Raw genomic sequence first — 20,119 nt, forward strand, 5'->3', positions numbered from 1 at the left:
ACTAGGCCACTGCCCAGGGCACCCTCCTCTGCCAGCCCAGCTAGACTGGGGTGTGGTTCCCCGGCATTCCCTCCTGCTTTGGAGAGTCACTTCAGTGGTTTTATGCCACCGCATCCGCCAGGGGAGCTCGATGTGTCCTGTGTCTCCAGAGCTGCCTATCAGTCACAGGGCAGCGCAGTCCAGATCATGAGGGTGGGAGATAGGGCTTGTCACAAGCTGCCCTGTGTCTTCGTACTCAGTGGGTCACTTGTGCAGAAGCCCCCAAGTTCTCCTGGCCTTCCCACAAGGTGCAAAACGGTGTCAAGGGCATCTCACCAGTCCCCAGGATGGGGCTCCTGTGGCCACCGCAAGTGAGGGGCCATGTCTGTGCTCCTGGCCCATGCTCAGGATGGGGTTATCCAGGACAGCTCTCCAGTGCAGCTCCTCATCCAGACCCAGGAGCTGAGCTGCTGAAACAGCCCTACACCCGATCAGAATGACTCTGGGTGCCAGGACTGGAGGCACAAAGGGAGGGAAGTGAGCCATGCTCCTGGCTGGTGCGTGGCAGTTGCAGGAGCCAGCCCCAGCCCCAGCCACACCAGAAGCCCAGAGCAGAACAAGAGCCCTGATGCCGCCTCTTGGAGCCCTGAGACTGGCCCCATGTGCAGCCACAAGCCAATGGCAGGGAGGCCTAACAAGAAAACACTTTATTATGTTTATTACAAGCAAACAAGGCAGTGAATGGGAGAGCCTGCAAAACACAAGTGCCAGGCCCGTTGTGTCTGGAGCCAGAGCCAGTGCCAGGGTTTGGAAGGCACGCCGCTAATGAGTGCCCTGAGCCCTAAGTGAAGATATCAGCATTGGCTTTCACCCAGGGAGTGGCTTTGTTTGCCAGGTGCTGCCGGGCCAGGTGATGGAGACAGGCTGCTGAGAGAGGCCTTGGGAAGCCCACCTGCCCTCCCCCTGCGCACGTATGGTGACGGTGCTCAAGGCTGCATCCCTAAGGGGCTGGGCAAGCAGCTTCAAGACAGAGCCAGTGACAGCAGCCAGGACAGAGAGCTGGCCGCTTCTGAACCCCTGAGCCAGGCAGGCGCTAGGCCAGGGAGTCTCAGACGCTACAGACAGCGGGATGCAGCCTGAGAGGCTGTACCCCCATTGTGCCTTCTCCCGACAAAGGGATGCTCACAGCCCACACCCGGTACATCCCAGTCTGCCCCATCCCAGGCCATTGCCCTAACCGCTGACTGCCCAGCATCTTGGACAGATATTACTGCGCCAGCCCTAATCCTTGGCAAACAAGTCCCTGGGGTCCACTTGTGAAATCTGTCCCCTCTGTGGAGCCGCAGGGCAGCCTTGCGTCTCGCTGCTCGGTGCCTCAGAGAACAGTCAGAGTGAGGGGCCTGCCCACGGCAGAGTTAGGTGAAAGCCGCACCGGAGGCGTCGCATCCCTGCACTCGCTGAGGCACTGGGCAGAGCAGAGTCGTGCTGTGAATGGAGTTTGCTGCTCACTGAACCACACAGACCCAAATAATTTCATCACATTTGCTTGAGTTCAGTGAGAAATCACAGACCGGGCTGCCACTGTTCCCGGGGCCAGGGAGGAGAGGAGCCTCAAGGAGCTGAGAGGAAGAGCGAGGGCCAGGGAAAAAATATTGTGACTCCATTGCGAACGTGGGGTTGGTCCAGATTTACACCAGCACCTCCAGCACAGGGGAGTTACTCTGTGGTGGCCAATGGCTGACCCTAATGCCATTGACACCCAAGGTTGGGAGCCACTCTCGGTCTATAGCCACTGCCCCCAGCAGGGACTTCTCACCTCTGGAGCAGCAAGCCCTTCGCAATCATTGACTGATGCGCCCTGAGGGGGGCGGGGTATGGAAATGCACAGGGATTATTGAATTTACTGCTCATGTCTGGAGTTGGGGCACAGCTTCTGTTTTCATTGGTGCAGCTGTACGAAGCCACGTAGGACAAGAGCTGAGTGCAAGTAACACGATCATTTGCAAGAGCTCTGGCTACTTGCCCAAATCAGAGCACAGACCAGCTCCCCCTTTACAGAGCATGCAGTGGGGTCTTTCAGGAGTATAAGCATGGCAGAGCTCAGCAGACAGCACCTGAGCTAAGAGCACCAACAACTGCAGCTTCCAAAGTCCTGGCCTTTCCTTGAATGTCTCCCATTCCATTATTACAGCAGCTCCCTGCGTCTTCATCAGGCTCCAGCGTTCCCTGTAAGCTGTGCACTTGCGCAGCTGGTTAGGAGCGATTCAGATGCAGCCCAGCTGATTAGCAGAGTGCCCAGAGCCAGTTTTTTTTCTTTTTTATTTCTACTGGTGGTGAACACCTGCGCATGCCTTGGTGCACATAAAATTAGCAGAAATGTTGATGGGCTCCTGGCATAGGGTGCTGTGTTGAGATGGGTGCCAGGAGCCACTTGAGCAATTTGCATTGGTGGTGCATATTGAAGCTTTGCTCATCTCCTTCGCGCTCATCCAAGGCTGCTTTTAGAGACTGGATTCTCTCGCCCACTTTTGCTAAGGGATCCCAGTTCCTCCACATCCCACTCGCTATCAGGGTGGCCCAGGGATTCTTGTTGCTCCTCTCCTCCCCTGTTCACTCTTCTCTTCTTCCTCCCAGGTCTCTCTTAGCTGATGGCTTGGGCTGTATTAGCCTTGTATGTCCCCAGGACGGGGTCAAATCAGAGAAAGAGGCTAGGAGGAGGATCTGTTTTGATAGAAAAAAATCCTCTGGTAACTGGCAACCATGGCAAAGCTGAATGCTACAAGCCCAGCCAGAGATAAGTGGCTGTCCATATGTTTCCTGCATTGGAAAAGTCCTCCTCTCTCTACATGTGCAGACCCTCCCCTCCCCTCCCCATCCTGTGTGTATTTCTGAGTCCTGCTCGCCTGCTGCTGGGCGGCAGACAGTGCACCTCACGGGCAGCTTTCAGGAGGATCTTGAAGGTCAGACTGAAAAGTGAGCTGGGAGAGGCGGCAGCTCAGCAAGCAGCTCCGCCCAGAGCTCTCCTTCACCCCTGTTAACGTTCTGTTCCAAGAACAAATGCTGACGCTAAACTGGCAGGTTTGACCTCCATTTCCTGAACAGAATGCACGATTTGGCCCACACGCCATGTCTCAACTAATGAATTACCTTTGCAGCCAAGTCCTGGAAGCCTCTATTCCCAGCAGATGGGTCCCTCCCACAGGAATTCTGCAAAGGGAAGAACACTGGGTTCTACAGAACATTCAAAGAGAGACACACTGAGATGGAGGAGAACCCCTAATCCCACCCAGGCAGGAGAACAGGACTGGAATGAAGTTAGATGTTCAGCTCAGGAGTCAGTGTTTCAGCTGTAGCATGTAAACTCCATGGAGCTAGAGGTTAATGTGCTGGCTGAGCCAGTTTCTGTGTACGTTATAGGGCCCTAACAAAGTCATACCTATGAAAAAAATGGCACAGACCATTTCTCCACTGTGAAATCAGGTCTGGCTTGTGAAATGTGGCTACTGTCGTGGGCCCACACTGTTGCTACCCTTCCTTACTTCTGTGCTGCTTTCAGAGTTAGAGGGCCAATGACTGGCAGCTGTTGGGTGGACACCCAGCTTTGAAGGTATAGGTTGAACCTCTCTAATCCAGCATCCCTGGGAACAGACCAGAGCCAAACCAGAGAATTTGTAGGAGGTCAATATTGTCTATCAGCATTACCAACACTTCCACTGCTTACTAGGGGTAAGAGAGAGCCAAATAACAGCCCGGAACACAGAGCCACGGCTGGTGGCTGTAAACAAACGATATAGGACAGGGGAAACTTGGCCACACCCGTGGTAAGTGGACATCCAGCTAACTAAAATCATGTGGCAGATTAGAGAGGTTCAACCTGTGGCACTACTGTCAGCAACAAAGCAGAGGTGAGGGCGGCACGGCGTAGGGGGTTGTCACTTTTGTGGGGTGGGGAGGGCTGGCTGTATGGACGGGTATTGTGAACGACTGCCGAGGTGCTGTGTTTGCCTCCCCACATCCTGCAGATGCACGTGTGTGCCAGGTTCCAGCTGCTAGTCCTAGCTAGGCAGGCAGGGGATGTTCTTTCACAGCATGGGCTGCGGTCAGGGCCAGGTCAGACCTGCCTCAGTGTACTTCTCCCAGTTGCAGGAGACTCTTCAGCTGCTGGCAGGGAGTCCAGCTGTGAGGGCAGTGCCACCTCCAGCAGTATCCCAGAAGTGAGGGTGTAAATATTGCAACCCCCCTACAATAGCTTTGTGACCATCCCACAACCCCACTTGGGGTCAGCTGCCCCTCCCCCAGTTGCAACACTGACCTCTCAGAGTTAAATATCTGAAACCAGGACAATGAAGGTTTTTAAACACCTAGGACCATGACATTGTCCAGAGATGGGTAAGGCCCTGTCCATGTTCCTGCGTGGAATGGGAGGGGGAGGCCTTGTGTACTTAAAATGCCCATGTCATGCTTGCTAAATATTGACGCTAAAGACTACAAGAGTAGAGGTTAGGCCTGGTACTAGTCACAGGTTGTTTACCAGGCTCCACCTCAGGGGTGGCTGCATTCCAGGGGAGTGGTGCAGGTATTGCAGAGGCAGCTTGCACTGGGCTCCATTTGGGATGAAAGCCTCTGGCCAAGTGCAAATGATTGATGTGAGTTTGATGGATGTGCAAGGTCTTATCTGCCAGCCATATGTTAGTGTCCGGCACCCTGGGAAGGGAAGGTACAGCCTGTGGGCTCTGCCAAGAGGGGATCTTCATCCATGCAGGATGTCTCCCGTCATTCTGTGGTGGCTGGATCTGTACAGTCACGCTCTGCTCAGCCGGAAGGGCAGCCACTGCACTGCAGAGGTGAGCAGAGGGCCAGAGGGGAGCTTGGACAGAGACACTCACACTCCCGCAAGGGTGTGCAGGGGGTCTGCTCCAAAGGAAGTCAAAGTAAGTATTTGCCAGTCAGAGGAGAGCAAAGGGGGCTCTTGAGGCTGTCTGGGGACCAAAGTCCAGCCTGGTATTGCTCTGAGAGCAGAACAATGGGCCTGGCATGGCCAGAATGTGTGAAGCAAAAGGTCACAACTGGAAAATGGTTCTGTCAGCTCACAGCTGAGAAATATTCTAGGATGGTATGATGAGTCTGGGGGGACAGGGTGTGGCACCCTGCATGGTGCTCAGGTTGGGCAGACGATCCGCTCCTCACATGTCCTCACTGCCGGATTGTGGGCCCATCAGCCCTGAGGCTGTGTAAGCTACTTGTCAGAAATCTCAGCACACACCCTCCCTCTCTCTCAGTTTGGGGTCCCCTGAGATGAAAGCCACAGTCTTCCCGCGAGCAAGAGCTGCCTCATTGGCTGGCACATGTGTAGCAGCAGTATTGTGCTTTGCTTAGAAGTCCATACAACGGCCACACCGTTAGGAGGAATGGTTAATGGTCCAGGCTGTGCTGGCTCCATCAGTCATTCCTGTCAGCACAGGGCTCTGCAAACAGTATTTTCCTCCCAACCTGATGACCAGGAGGATTTTCTCTGGGGGTGTTGCATGAACATCCACATTAAGGCCAACTTCTGGTGTCGGAGGTCTGGCCGCATTTCTGGTCTCCCCATGAGGAACCGCTGGAGGCAGTCCCTCTGTGGGCAGATGTGCAAATGGGGCAAAGTTCCTAAATGCCAAGAGTATTTGTGGCATTCAGTTCAGCCTCTGTGGCTTGTGCAGCCTTCTCTGTCCCTGCTCAGAACATCAGCAGTGCTGGTCACACTGGGATGATATGTGAGGATTCTGCTGGCTCATAAAGTACTGAATTGAAATCACTCCCTCGTCTCATCTGGGTCATTGAATGCCCATTGCATGTGAGCTCCTGGAGGACCACACCCCATAGCCCACTCCCCATTGCCAGCACACCTGACCATCCAGCAGTTATATGCGAGAAACTGTATGGCCATACAGGGAGGGCAACATGACTAGCACTCATAGCTGCAAGAACATATGTGGGCAAATTTGGGAAGATCTAGGGAAGAGCAGCAAAAGTGATTTAAAGCCTAGAACACACAGCCTATGAGGCAAGATTGAAAACTGGGTTTGTTTAGTCTGGAAATAGAGAGGACCGAGAGGGGACATAATAACAGCTTTCAAGTACCTAAAAAGTTGTTACAAGGAGGAGAAAGAAAAATTCTGAGGATAGAACAAGGAGCAATGGGCTCAGATTGCAGCAAGAGAGGTTTGGTTGGACATTAGGAAAATCCTTCTAATTGTGTGAGGGAGAGTGTTAAACACCGGAATACATTGTCTAGGGGCAATGTGAAATCTCCATCATCATCTTACACATACACCTGTCAGGGATGGTTTATATAATTCTTAGTTCTTTTATGAGCTCCAGAAATTGGCCTAGATGGTCTCTCAAGGTCTCAAGATAGGTATCTAAAACAGCCGAATATCTTCATTTGCCTCTTGAGGTTCAGAATAATCACCTTGTCCTCTGTAATCCTCTTGATGAACAAAGGTTAGGGGTTCAATGCCCATGATTGAAAACATGCTTATGTCCATGTAGACATTCACCTTTAGGAGATCCCTAGGGACTTCTGAAGGTCTGGACCTTGCAAATGAGCAGGCCCCCTGCAGTCACATAATGGCCCTGTATCATCAGCTTTGTCAGCCTTCCCCTCCTGTGACAGTTGGCACCTTATAGGGAAGTTGTTCCAAGAAGTAGAGGTAACGACCCTGCTCCTGCACAGATCTTAGCTGCATTCTTAGCTCCTGTGCAGATTATAAACAGTCTTTGAGCAACCCTAGATTCAAGCCAAGCCCAAGTAAAGTTGTCTCAGGACAGAGTGCAGACTATGATGGATTTCATCACTCCACCTCAGCTGAGCCCTCAGCTGAAGGTAGGAGCCTGCCTCGCCCTCCCGGTCATATGGCCTCATGTACATATCTCACACCCTTTGCAATGCTCCCATCTGTGACTCCTACAGGCATGGCTGTGGCCAGGCTGCATGCTATGTAAGCGCCACCTGAACAAACCAGTCTCACTTCCCCATCCCCCAATGGGGGCGTGCACACAGAGAGTGGCCACAAGGTTCAGCCTGCCTTGCCAGACCCAGGCTTGCAGACCTAATGCCACAGTACTACCAATAGCTGGCTTGGGCTGGAGCATGGTCTCCAAAGCTAAGTGGTGAGAAGGGCTTCACAGTCCAAGTTCTGACCCAAGACACACCTTCAATATTTTGTCTATGCAGCCCTGCAAATATGAGTCTGTTGCCCCGAGCTCAGCACTCACTGTTTAGGTGTGCCCAGGATGCTCTGCCATGGCTCGCCTGGTGGAAAACAAGGGAGGCAGTGTGTGTGGCCAGAGGTGGGGCGGCGAGGGAAGATGATTTGTTACACACACCTCCCAACAAGCCTGGGGACTCATGTGGCTGAAGAGGTAGCATAGGGTATGTAAATCCAGGTTCATGTAACCCTTCCAGAGCTGCATGCTGCATGTGTGATGCCTGCATGTGATTCCTACCATTTGCTCAGTCTGTGTACCCTCAGGCTGGATAAGGCAATATGAGAACAATGTATTAAAGCAGCAGACAGTGAGGGGTGAGGTCCACCCATCTCCGCATAGTAGTGGTCAATATCCAGAATGGGTGTGGTCACCACTCCCTCTTCTGCATCGGCATTTGGTTTTGGGTTGATTTTGCTCCCCTTCAGTAGCACCTCTTCCTGGGGCGCACAACACTGGCAGACATATCAGCAAGCTTTCTTCTAAGGACCAGGAGTGATAGAAACACTCTGGTGGCATGGAGCATCTTTCAGCCATACCAATTCCCACTACAGGTCTCTATGGGTATCAAGAAAATAAGAGAAGCCCCATGTCCTGCTCCAGAGACTTTCAAGGCCACAGTTGTAAAGTGGGGGGGTGCATTTCTAGTGCAGTATGTGGAATTAACGATGGAGACATTTGCTATCATCACTCGCTTTCCTTGGATCCTGGGCACCGTCAAGCAGATGCAGCATTGGTGAGTCTAGTTGCTCTTTGGTGGCCAAGGCAGTTCTGTTTCCTGAGCATTCTCCAGATGTCCTCATGCCCATGTTCAGCTCCTCCCAGGCTCACTGACTTGGGACAAAGGCAAGATCTGCCCACTCAGCCTTCCATCCTTCCACCTAACAATGTGGTATCTGGTAAATGGATGGTAAACTTGGAAGGCTTGTGCTTGGAGGTGGTACAATCTATACCTAGCTGTATTGCATAAAAGATTCCAAGAGAAAATTCTACCCAGCAAAATAGAAAAGATTTCCTGGCTGGTGGTGGCATCTTCAGACTTACAGAGCAAGGAATCCTTCGAGGAACTTCCTAATGTGCTTGTCTCCGTGGTCAGATACATAGAAAGGTGACAGTCTCCTCCTAAAGACTTCCCAAATGGCTGTCAAGCTGCATCCTAGATGGCCATGAGTTAGTGGTGGCCCCTTCTCCCCAAAGTGTGAGGATCTGCTCAGCCACAGCTACCCCAGTAGCATCTCTTCCAGATGCCCCTTTTATGAGTTTCAGAGTGGCAATGTGGGCCTCTGCTGACCCCTTTGCAAGCTTGTACAGTGGATATATCCTTTATCAGAGCAGTCCTCCAGGTGGTCACCGTTTCCTCCTCAGCAAATACTGCTTGTGAATCACTTTGCATCAAATTTTCCTGGGGACCATCACTCGAAGAATAGAGCAAGGTAACTTCCCTTTCCAATAACTGGGGTTCTTTGAGGTGGCTGTTCCCTATAGGCAAGGGTCTGCAACTAAAATAGCAAGAAGAGACCTTTTTTCTCAAATTCACTTACAAAAACCTATACTTCAAGAGCCACAATGCACGTGAATATGAGAGAGCCTTTAACAAATAACATCAAACCCTACTCCCCTAATATAAGAGCGGCACACACACAATGAGTTGTACCAGTTAGAACGTTGTTACCCACATCTCCGGGCTTTACCTGCCTCAACCCCCAAATCCACCCCCCCATCCGCAAGCTTTTCCCCCATTACATAAACCTGCCCCCCATACTCCAGGTTTAACCCCTTCACTCGCAACCCACCCACCCCATCTCCAGGATTTACCTGCCTCAGCTGACAAGCTCTGCACGCTGACACTGTTCCCCCTGCTGCCCCCTTCTCCATGTGGTTGCACAGCTCCAGCAGGGACAGGGTTTGCTGCCCCTCCCTCAGCTCTCCTGCAGCCTGACTTCCCACACATGGAGCCCTGCTGCCTTCCTCGTCCTGGGCTCTCTGCCCTGCCAGCTTTCTCCCCCACTGCAGCTAACTGTTCAGTCACCAGAGCTGCCTGTGGAGTCAGCAGTGGCAGTGGTCAGAGCCATAAGTGGCTCCTTAAAGAGGTGCATGTGGCTCTGGAGCCACAGGTTGCCGACCCTTACCTGTAGGTGTTCCACTTCCCACCATTCTGCTGCTCAGCTGTACCTAGTTTGAAGTAGAGAAGGCCCTGGAGAGGCGTACTGTCCATGTTGCTTGTTACATCCTTGGGTTGGCACCCAAGGTGGAGAAGGACACCAGCATAGACTAATGGACACTGTTAGTGCAATGTGCACCTTGAGTGGAGTACACAAGTCATGCACAGTGGCTTTTCTCAGGACATCTCCATGCATAAGGAAGTGGATCTGAAGTGGAATCTCGGCAATGCAAACAGAAGTTGGGAGCCCATGGGCAATAACAGGATGATCTGGGAGAGGGTCAGCTTCAGTCCACTGAAAGCTTCAGAAGTTCCAAACCCTTTTTTAAAAAGCCCAGCTCCCCTGGGACTTATGCTGAAATGGCAGGAATGGTTTTGTGGGTGGTGGGAAATTCATGAGTCTTTGTTACATAAGAACGGCCACCCTGGGTAAGACCAAAGGCCCAGCTAGCCCAGTATCCTGTCATCTGACAGAGGCCAATGCCAGATGCCCCAGAGGGAGTGAGCAGAACAGTTAGTCATTGAGTGATCCCTCTCCTGACATCCATTTCCAGCCTCTGACAGAGGCTACGAGCACCATTCCTACCCATCTTGGCCAATATTCATTGATGGATCAAACGTCCCTGAATTTATCTAGTTCTCTTTTGAACCTTGTTCAAGTTCTCATCTTCACAACATCCTCTGGCAAGGAGTTCCACAGGTCTACCGTGTGCTGCATTGTCTTGTCAGATCCCAGATGCATGAGAGCAGGAAGCCTACAGGGGAGACCATGCACTGGCTAATCCTCTGGCCAAGTCAGTGCCTCTGGGGCTCAAGAGAGAATCCTGAAGAGAACAGACAGGCCTAAGGACTCAGAGAAAATCACCCAAGGGGCAGCATACAAGAGCGAGGAGTGATGGAGAGGAGGTGAGGAGATGCCTCACATTACATAAATTGTTCTCAAATGACTATTCAGATGATTTCTTCCCCCGTGGCTTTGTCAGTGACATTAGCCTAGGCTACAGTGGAAGTGATTGTTTTCCTGCACTCCTCCTTCCCCTCAGAGCAGCTGTGAGCTGAGAGGAACCTGACCAGGAACCAGGACCAGGGAAGAATCCAGAGTCCAGTTGGTGGGTAGCTGGTTTTAGTGGTGGTGTGGGTGAGTAGATTCTAGCACACAAGCCTGGGTAAGCTTTGCACCAGAGAAGGAGGCAGAGAAAGCTGCTGGGCAAGAGGATGGGAGGAGCCTGCACGGGGGCAGGGAGATAGCATTTTCAATGCTCTGCTGCAGTTGTACCATTAGAACATGTCAGACTGCACTGTTAGTGCTGTTGGTTCTTTAATAAAAGGAAATTTTTCTTCACACAGCGCAGTCAACCTGTGGAACTCCTTGCCGGAGGAGGCTGTGAAGGCCAGGACTCTATTAGGGTTTAAAAAAGAGCTCAATAAATTTTTGCAGGTTAGGTCCATAAATGGCTATTAGCCAGGGGTAAAGTATGGTGCCCTGGCCTTCAGTACAAGGGCAGGAGATGGATGGCAGGAGATAAATCACTTGATCATTGTCTTCTGTTCTCCTTCTCTGGGGCACCTGGCATTGGCCACTGTCGGCAGACGGGATACTGGGCTGGATGGACCTTTGGTCTGACCCAGTATGGCCATTCTTGTGTTCTTATGTTCTTAATACAATGTGTTCTATTCACGGGTGCTTTACTCCTGCAGCTGAATGACAGATTGGGAACATAACGGTAAAATTACCTGCAGCTGCATCACTTCGCTTCCTGTGTATTCCAGCAAATACAGTAATGGGAAGACAAATAATCAGAGAAACACTTCACCTCAGACATAGTGGATGAGTCTCTCCTGAGATGGAGGAGGTGCAGGAAAGGCGCCTGTACCCATTGTTATGACAGATAGAGTGGCTCACCATGACCTAGTGTTCTCACGCAAGAGCTATCTCTTGCTAAGCCTATTGGTCTCTTTGCCTGTGACTGCAGTTGCTGGGGAAGATTGTTTCCCAATGTTACTTATAAGAAAAATATTCATTTGCTGCTATAATGGAGGCCTGTTCGACTCACTTTGATGTTCCTGCAGCAAGAGGTGAGCAAGGACACTTATAAATGCCACAACACATGGTCTTAAAAGCCATGGAGATAACAGGACTAGGTGTCCAACCATTTACTGTCATACAAAGAGAAACTTGCATAATGCTCATTTGCATAATGTTAATAATTGGACACTCTTCTCACTCACACTGGCCCCAACTGCAAAGTGCAGGACCTATGCACCCCTTCCGTCCCAATGGCTAGGCTAGAAACCAAAGCAAGGGAGATTTCACATGGGACAAAATGCACCTCTGATCCCACCCGCCTTGAATGGCTGCTTCCATGAGTTACTAATTGCAGTTCCGGCTGCTAATGGCTTGCGGCCCCTCACCTTCTCCTACCAAACTTTTATGGTTAATGTAGTTTTTATTATCTTTAGTTCTGTACAAAGACACAAGCACTGATCTGATTGGGGAAGTCCCTTCCCTAGTCCCTGTCATTGTGTTTCGCCTCCTCACACCCCTATAATGCTGGGGAAGTGAGCCACGGAGTGGTTAAGTGACTTGCCCCAGGTTACACAGGCAGTCAGTGACAGAGGCCAAGAAATGAACAGAGGGTTCCCTAGTCCCAGGCTACTCCCCTGACCACTAGAGCAGGGGTCAGCAACCTTTCCACGGCGGAGGGCTGAAATTTGACCTTTTGATTTCAGTGATATGACAAGTGCCCGTGATGCTTTTCAAAGTCACTAATAGTTCTACTTACAACAGCTTCATTCAAAAATAAACTAATACGCAGAGCGTTACCTTGTAGGTGGTGGTTGGTAGCATTAGCCAGTCTTTTGTTAATCCACAAGCGGCCTGGCTTTGAGCAAGCTTCCAGCTGCATGGGGGAAGAGGGGCTGAGCTCCCACCTCACATGCCGATGAAAATCGGCTCATGTACCACTCTTGGTCCCCCTGCCAGGGGTTGCTGGCCGCTGCACTAGACCCGCTTCCCTGAGCTGGGTGAAACTGGTGTGAAGATTTCAGACCTTTTGGTTCCCATGGCTTTGCATGCCGCTTCATTGTTGTTCATTCAGGGAGATGGAACCTGATTAAAGCCTTTTGCATGAATAGCATCTGAAGAAGTGAGTTAACTCACGAAAGCTCATGCTCTAAACTTTTCTGTTAGTCTATAAGGTGCCACAGGACCCTTCTTTGCTGCTACAGATCCAGACTAACACGGCTACCCCTCTGGTATTTTGCATGAATAGGCACCCTTGCAACTTTTGGTGTGGTGCCACAGCAGGACAGGCTGCTTCGCTAGGGCCTCCTGGCCCAGTGTGAGAGCTGAAAGCACACGTAGTGCACAGGTGACATCATTTCGTTATCCCCCCAGTGCTCTGGGAGGTGAGTCATCGTATCTAGCCTGAGCAGTCTTTGCAAGCCTGTGGCCAGATTTAAAACCTACATCTCTTGTGCCTCTGCCCATTGCAGCATCCGGACAATAGTCAATGCAACAGCCAGCCCCATGTCGAGTTACTCTGGGCTGGTTCCAATCGGGCCGTGTGACACAAGGTCACAAATGCCGTACCTGGTTCACGTGCTTGGCAAAGGGCTGTTGGTTCCTGTTGGCCTGGCAGGGGCAAACAGTGGGAGTCCAGTAGGAAAACCTCCTGTCTTTGCAAAGGAAAAGCAGTTCAACCAGGAGTAAAGCCATAAGCACAGAGGGGAGTTGGGTCTGTGTTTCAGTACAAGCACCTCATGGCAGTTTTGCTCTTTTCCCACCACTTGACCTTCAGTGATGGGACAAGCCCAGAGTGGGACACTCCTGTAAACTCCCCAGGCACACACTGTCCCTCTGGTGCCAAATCTGAGGACATGCTTGCACCGGGCTCAGCTTCTAAGCAGGATGACTTGTCAGTCTTTGGCAGCACTGCAGATCCTAACACCCTCTCCTCTGCCGTTATTTTCTCTCTCCATGTTTGCTAAGTACTAGGCCCCACTGACCCTGAGCATCCCAAAAGTGACCCAGGACAGATGCTAATAAAGGTATGTTAACAGGCTGGGACATTAGTTGGTGAGCTCAGTGGGACGTTATCACTCAGCTGTGCTGTTGCAGCCATGCAGGGCCAGCCTGCTGGTAAGGGTACACAGAGGGAGATACTTTCCAGAGCAAGCAGGATTCACACAGCTTCACGGCTTCAGCCAGGGCTTCTGAACCATTATGGGAGTGAGGCTCAGGAAGCAGCTGGCTACAGTGCTCATGTACCGACAGGACAATCATCCCCTTTGTTGGTCATTCTGCAAAAGACCATGAAAAAACTAGAGGTTGTAGAGCAGTGCAAGAGAAACCCACACACAATGCACAACAACAGGGTCCACAAAGCCAAACTTTTGTGGTTAATGTGGTTTTCATTATCTTCAGTACTATGCAGAGACACAAGCACTGATCTGATTGGGGAAGTCCCTTCCCTAGTCCCCCTAACGGTGTTTAGCCTCCTCACACCCGTATAATGCTGGGGAAGAGAGCCATGGAGTGGCCAAGTGACTTGCCTCAGGTTACAGAGGCAGTTAGTGACAGAGGCCAGGAAATGACTAGAGTGTTATCAAGTCCCAGGCTACCCCCTTACCACTAGAGCAGGGGTCAGCAACCTTTCCAAGGCAGAGGGCTGAAATTTGACCTCAAAGTATGGGCCAAGTGCCGGTGATACTTTTTAAAGTCACTAGTGCAGTGTGTGGCCAGATTTAAAACCTACATCTCTTGTACCTCTGCCCATTGTAGCATCCGGACAATAGTCAATGCAACAGTCAGCCCCATGTAGAGTTACTCTGGGCTGGTTCCAAACAGGCTACAGGTTCTGGCGTGCCTCTGCCAGCACCACGTCTGTTTACTGCTCTGCTGGTCAAGTGCACCCCTGGGCTCGAGAAACTCAGACACAGAACCTGCATGCCACCTTTCGAAGGTGGGATTCCTGGGGCAGGAACGGGGCAGTGTGAGCATCACCTGCTCATGTTCTGCAAGGACACAGGATTGCCTTCTGCGGGTCTGGCAGCCTACACCAAACCCCTTTTCACATGGGGAACTACAGGCTCAGCTGCTAAGACCTGAGTCTCATTTGGCTGGGAGCATTTTGGCTTGTGCCGTCCTCTCCAGTCAATGGCAGGTGCTGTAATGTTTCCCCACACCCTGGCCCAGCCATTCCAGAGGGCAGGTGCTCACACGACCATCTCCACCTGCACTGTGAAACCAGCTGTGCAGCTCCATTGACTGGGAATTTGTTTCATCTTTTCTTAACTTCCCACCTCCTTGGCAACTAGCAGTAGGAGGTTTGAAACCCATCCGTTTCCCCTATGGGGCACGAGGAACCTGCTCCTTCATAACACTGGGTCACTGGTGTGATTTGTAGTTTGCTAGTACACACAGTTTTTCCAGCCCCTGCTGACCAGAGCTGTGGGGACAGGAGGCGACGCTTGAGCTGGGAGTGTCACCCCGTCACTCTCATGTCAGCCTCAGAGGAAACCTCGATGGAGCAATGTGGAAATTCTGGCTCTGTGTCTCCAGTGGTTTTATTCTTAGCTAGGAGAGGGAGGCTCTGATTCATACCCAGATAACTGATGTGTACTCGTTTGAAATTCCCTGAGCATGTGTGTAAAATGAGCTGTTTTCTTTCCTCAGGTGACATTGGCGGTCAGATGGGATTGTTTATTGGTGCTAGTATCCTTACAATACTAGAGCTCTTTGACTATATTTACGAGGTAAGATCTCCCCTTCCGAGTTCCCGCACTGACGAGTGCGAGTGCTGTATGACTGAGTGGGTTTGAGCACTGGGACGTTGGCCTGCAGACAGACGCCCAGCCAAGGAAAGGCCTAGTGAGAGCCCCTGCTGCACTGGTGCCTGGCTTGTGCATGGCTTTTTAAGGAGCTCGGTCTCAGCAGGCCCCAGAGGAGCCATGGAAGCCCCTGTTTTCACCACTTGCTTTTGTGCCTCTCTCACAGTCACTGGCATAAAATCATCATTTTTGAAAGTGCCTTGAAGCAATCTGGAGCTGGGCTCCTGCAGGGAGATGGGCACTTGAGCTGTTCTGCAGCTTTGAGCCCGCATGACGGAATTGAGTTGCGTTGGGTTGGGCTGGGCCAGCATGGATTCATCTACCTGGGGCGACCCTTTGTCCATCTCCATGAGAGAGGCCATATCCTTAGTTCTGCCATAGCATGGCCAACTCCCAGCCATTGCTGGGACCTAGGAATGAATGGACCTGATAAGAACCAGTGTCCTGTCCCCAGCAGTGGTTGATACCAGCTGCTTCGATGGTAGATGCAAAATCAATGCCATAATGGGAAATTATGGAATCCTGGAGCCCTGGTGGAAGTTTTTTCCTGACCCCACTTCAACTCCCACCATGAAGCAGGAGGACTATGGGCAACAGGAAAGAGTAGCATCACACATGCTTTTGTAGTCCTGGTGCCTTCCTCCTTCCTGGTCCCACAGTAGCCTGGCTGGTGATGAGCAGTGGGTTAGTCTGGACTCAGCTGGCTCTTCAGCAGCCCAAAGCACCGGAACTGCAGTCACAGTGCAGCAGGAAGGAGTCTGCACCCCATCAGTATCAATAGCCTGTGGTCTGCAGCTGTGAACACGCTGAGAACGTGCTCTTCCCACACACCTTGCCCCAGAGTAAGCTGTCCTCTCTCCAGGGCAGTTTGCTGGGCACTGGTGCCCTTAGGCCTGTGGCTTCTGTCCCCCAGTGCACACTCCCTCCACAGCTCCTCCTCCTCCCTGTCCTCTGAACATGACTCAGCTGCCCTGACCTTCACTGGAGCCATCGCCACCGGGCGAGTGGTCCCCAGATTCTCCTGCCTGCCCTTGTGCTCCCTGAGCCACCCCAAACCATAGTCTAATCCTGTTCCCCTGTCCCACACTCCCTGCAGAACCACAGACCCCTCCTCGCCTGCTCCACACACACCCATCCACGTCATCCACATCAAGGAGCTCAGCCAGGGGAGGCCTGTCTGTCTGCCATGCCCAAGTGCCTTGTCTGTGCTTTGTGCATGCCCCAAACCCAGACTGGCAGTCAGGCTCCCTACATCAGTTAGCAGTAGCGCCTTCCCCGTCTCTGACATCTTCCACCTGAGGAGCTCAAAGCACATTCAGATCATTGGCATCGTTAGCCTGACACTGGAATAGCAACACAGGAAACCCTCACCGTTCATGGGGGAGATGTTCCTGACACCACCACGAATGGCTAAATCCACAAATACCAGGAACAGGGGCCAAATCCATCCTGAGGGGGAGGCGAGGCCTGGGCCAACCTCCCCAGCCCCACTCCTGCTCCATCCTTCCCCCTCCCCCCGCCAAGCAACAGGGAGAGGGGATTACTTGGGGCTAAGGTGGAGGGTGCAGGGGTCAGCTCCCATCCCCTGAACTCACCGTACAGGAGACAAAATCAGCAGTGTGCTCTGACCACACCACCTGTGTCACACCACCTTCCTAGCCAGCTGCACTTAGAAGCAGAGACTCATAGAAGATTAGGATGGGAAAGACCTCGGGAGGCATCTAATCCAACTCCCTGCTCAAAGCAGCACCTGCCTCAATTAAAGCATCCCAGCCAGGGCTTTGTCAAGCCAGGACTTAAAAACCTGTAAGGATGAAGGTTCCACCACCCCTCTAAGTAATGCATTCCAGCACTTCATCACCCTCCTTGGGAAAGTTTTCCTAATATCCAACCTACACCTCCCTCATTGCTACTTGAGACCATTGCTCCTTGTTCTGTCATCTTCCACCACTGAGAACAGCCTGATTCAATACTTTTTGGAACACCACTTCAGGAACTTGAAGGCTGCTATCAAATCCCCCCTTGTTCTTCTCCTCTAGAAATTAAATAAGCTCAGTTCCCTCAGCCTCTCCTAATAAGTCATGTGCCCCAGCCCCCTAATCATTTTTGTTAGCCTGTGATGGACTCTCTCTAATTTATCCACATCCTTTCTGTAGTGGGCCCAACAGTGGCTGCAGTACTCAAGATGTGGCCTCAACAGTGCTTAACAGAGGATAATCACTTCGCTCAATTTGCTGACAATGCTCTGACTAAGGCAGCCCAATATGCCATCAGGTTTCTTGGCAACAAGAGTACATTGTTGGCTCTTAGAATCATAGACTCCTCGGGCTCATACCAGCTCATCCATGACCTCATATCCAGCTTCTTGTCCACTGTAATCCCCAGGTCCTTTTCTGCACAACTGCTGCCTAACCAAGTGGTCCCCAGCCTGTAACAGTGCATGGGATTCTTCCATCCTGAGTGTAGGACTTTGCACTTGTCGTTGTTGAACTTCATCTAATTTCTGGCCCAATCCTCCAATTTGTCTAGGTCACTCTAGATCCTCTTCCTGCTGTCCAATGTATCTGCCTGTCCCCACAGCTTAATGGGATGTGTGAACTTGCTGAGGGTACAATCCATCCCTTTATCCAAGTCATCAATGAAGCTGCTGAATAAACCCAGTCCCTGGACTGACTCCTGGGACACTGCTTCATACCAGCTGCCAACTAGACATCAGGCCTGATGATCTAGCCAGCGTTCTAGTCCATTCATCCAGGCCATAGGTCTTTAACTTGCTGTCAAAAGTACAACGGGAGACTGTATGAAAAACTTTGCTAAAGTCCAGGTATTTCACGTTCACTGCTTTCCCCATAGCCACAGAGCCACTTATCTCGTCATAGAAGGCAGTGGGGCTGGCCAGATATGACCAATGTTGACTGCTCCTGACCATCTTTCTCTCCTGCCATTGGCTTCTTTCAGAAGATAGGATATTGGGCTGGGTGAACCTTTGGTCTGCCCCAGTGTGGCCATTCTTATGTAATAGAGACTCATGATTTCCCACCACTCACAAAACCATTCCTGCCATTTCAGCACGCGTCCCAGGAGAGCAGGGACTGTTGTGATGTCCAAGCATTTTACATTGGAAGCCCATTGAGTTCCACTGTCACTTATTTCTTTTCATGAAAACACAAAAAAAACCCTAACCACGATTCCTCCCTTGTATCACATTTCCCCTCCCTGCCCCTCTGTTTATTCTAGTGACTATCATACCAAATTGGCAGCATCCCAGCCCCAAATCCAATGCCATTATCCCCATTTTGCCAATGAGGAAACTGAGTCACAGAGCAGGGATTGTGATTTATCCAAGGCTCGCTCGCAACAGATCCAGGAGCTGAGCAGGTCCCAGCTAAGTGCTCTGTGCACCAATTCACAGTGCCTCAAAGTTGAAGAGTGACAGAGAGATAGCCACATTAGTCTGTTTTCTATCCAAACTAAAAAGCAGTCATGCAGCATTTTGTTCGTCTTTACCATGCTATGTGACTGCTTTTTCATTTTCAAAGCTGAAGGTTCTGTCTGGATCCCAGTGGGCACACAGCAACTTTGTTCCACGCAGAGAGGCTGTGTTTGTGGTTGTAAGCCAGGCCTGGGTGTCAGGGCCTCTGGGTTCTAGTCACAGCTCTGTCACCATCTGGCAAGTCCATGGTGTCTCAGTCTGGCTCATTAACACCTGCAGAGGAAGTTGAAATGGTGGCCTGAACGTGACACGCACATGGTCCAAAGCATGTTATCATTGCAGCACCTGGCCCTTCTCAGCATCCCCCAGCCATCCTGCTCAGGTGCCAAGGGTTAGAGCAGGCCATCGTGGCAAGGCTCCTGGAGGGCCATGTGTGTGGGAAGATCTCACCCTCTCCAGGCTTTGTCCAGGGCTGTCAAACCAGGACACAGAATAAATAAAGCAGGAGCTGGCAGGGGCCGAAGTGACTCAAAGGAGGGATCTTGGCTGGTTTCTTTCATTAAAAGAAATAGGCAAGAACAGAATGTGGTGAGCCATGAAATACACCCGACTGCATTTGCAGCATCCAAACCCCGTGGCTGGGTCAGGATGGAGCAGCTCTCTGCAGTCAGGGTAATATTGTTCCATGTCCCTGCCTGCGATGCGCGCACCTCCTTTTTAACATCACTGATGCCTCAGTGGAATCAGCCAGGCAGAGAAAGGCAGCACGTGTGCTTCTTTATGGGGAGTACAACTGGTGCTATAAATGAAAGCAGGGGAGATATTTCCAGACACTGGGATGGCAGGGTTGACATGTCATCCACTCTGAGGCCCGGATGAACCACATATAACCCCCTCCATACAGCCACCACGTATTTAAAATAGGGACCAGCAGGTGCCTCGGGTCAGGGCAGTGGGTCTCAGCTGGCACCCTTCTGCCAGGGCCTGTGGGATGTGCGTGGGAGGTGCTGGCGTGCCAGTGGCAACATCACCAGACTGACAAGCATAGAACAAGTGACCCTGCTAGTGAAGGGCAGCCGGTGCAGCTGGCACCTCCCCGCTTGCAGCAGGAGGCTCAGAGACAGAACTTGCTGCTTGTCCCTGCAGGGGTGTCTGTTCAGCACTGTGCCGAGCTGGTGGAGGATGCCAGCCCAGGCTGTGCTAGGCAGTCGCACCTTGCATCTGTCGGCACACCCTGCAAAGACCAGTCTGGGCCTTTGCGGGGGTGCAGGGTGAGGAATCTCCTTATCCCTGTGTTACAGAAGGGAAAAGCAGGAGCACAAGGTCCCAGTTCTAGGAGGGAACCCGGTGTCCTGACACCTCTTCTGGGTGGATAGCCAAACTAAACAAACCCTTTTTTCTATCTTCCCACAGGTCATCTTTTCTAGATTTAAACATTTTTGTTGCTCTTCTCTGGACCTTCTCCA

General features: G+C 51.6%; 1 protein-coding gene across 3 annotated transcripts in view; it reads left to right on the forward strand.

The window, feature by feature from the left end:
* The window catches only part of ASIC2 (acid sensing ion channel subunit 2), a 1,334,934-nt gene that overhangs the window by 1,302,715 nt on the left and 12,100 nt on the right, over nt 1-20,119 (forward strand). For all 3 annotated transcript variants that reach the window (XM_074978894.1, XM_074978893.1, XM_074978895.1), the window contains one exon: nt 15,066-15,145. In XM_074978894.1, coding sequence (XP_074834995.1) covers nt 15,066-15,145 — 80 coding nt within the window. The remainder of the gene's footprint in view (nt 1-15,065; nt 15,146-20,119) is intronic.

This window comes from Carettochelys insculpta, chromosome 28, assembly GCF_033958435.1.
Source record: "Carettochelys insculpta isolate YL-2023 chromosome 28, ASM3395843v1, whole genome shotgun sequence".
Taxonomy (NCBI): Eukaryota; Metazoa; Chordata; order Testudines; family Carettochelyidae; genus Carettochelys; species Carettochelys insculpta.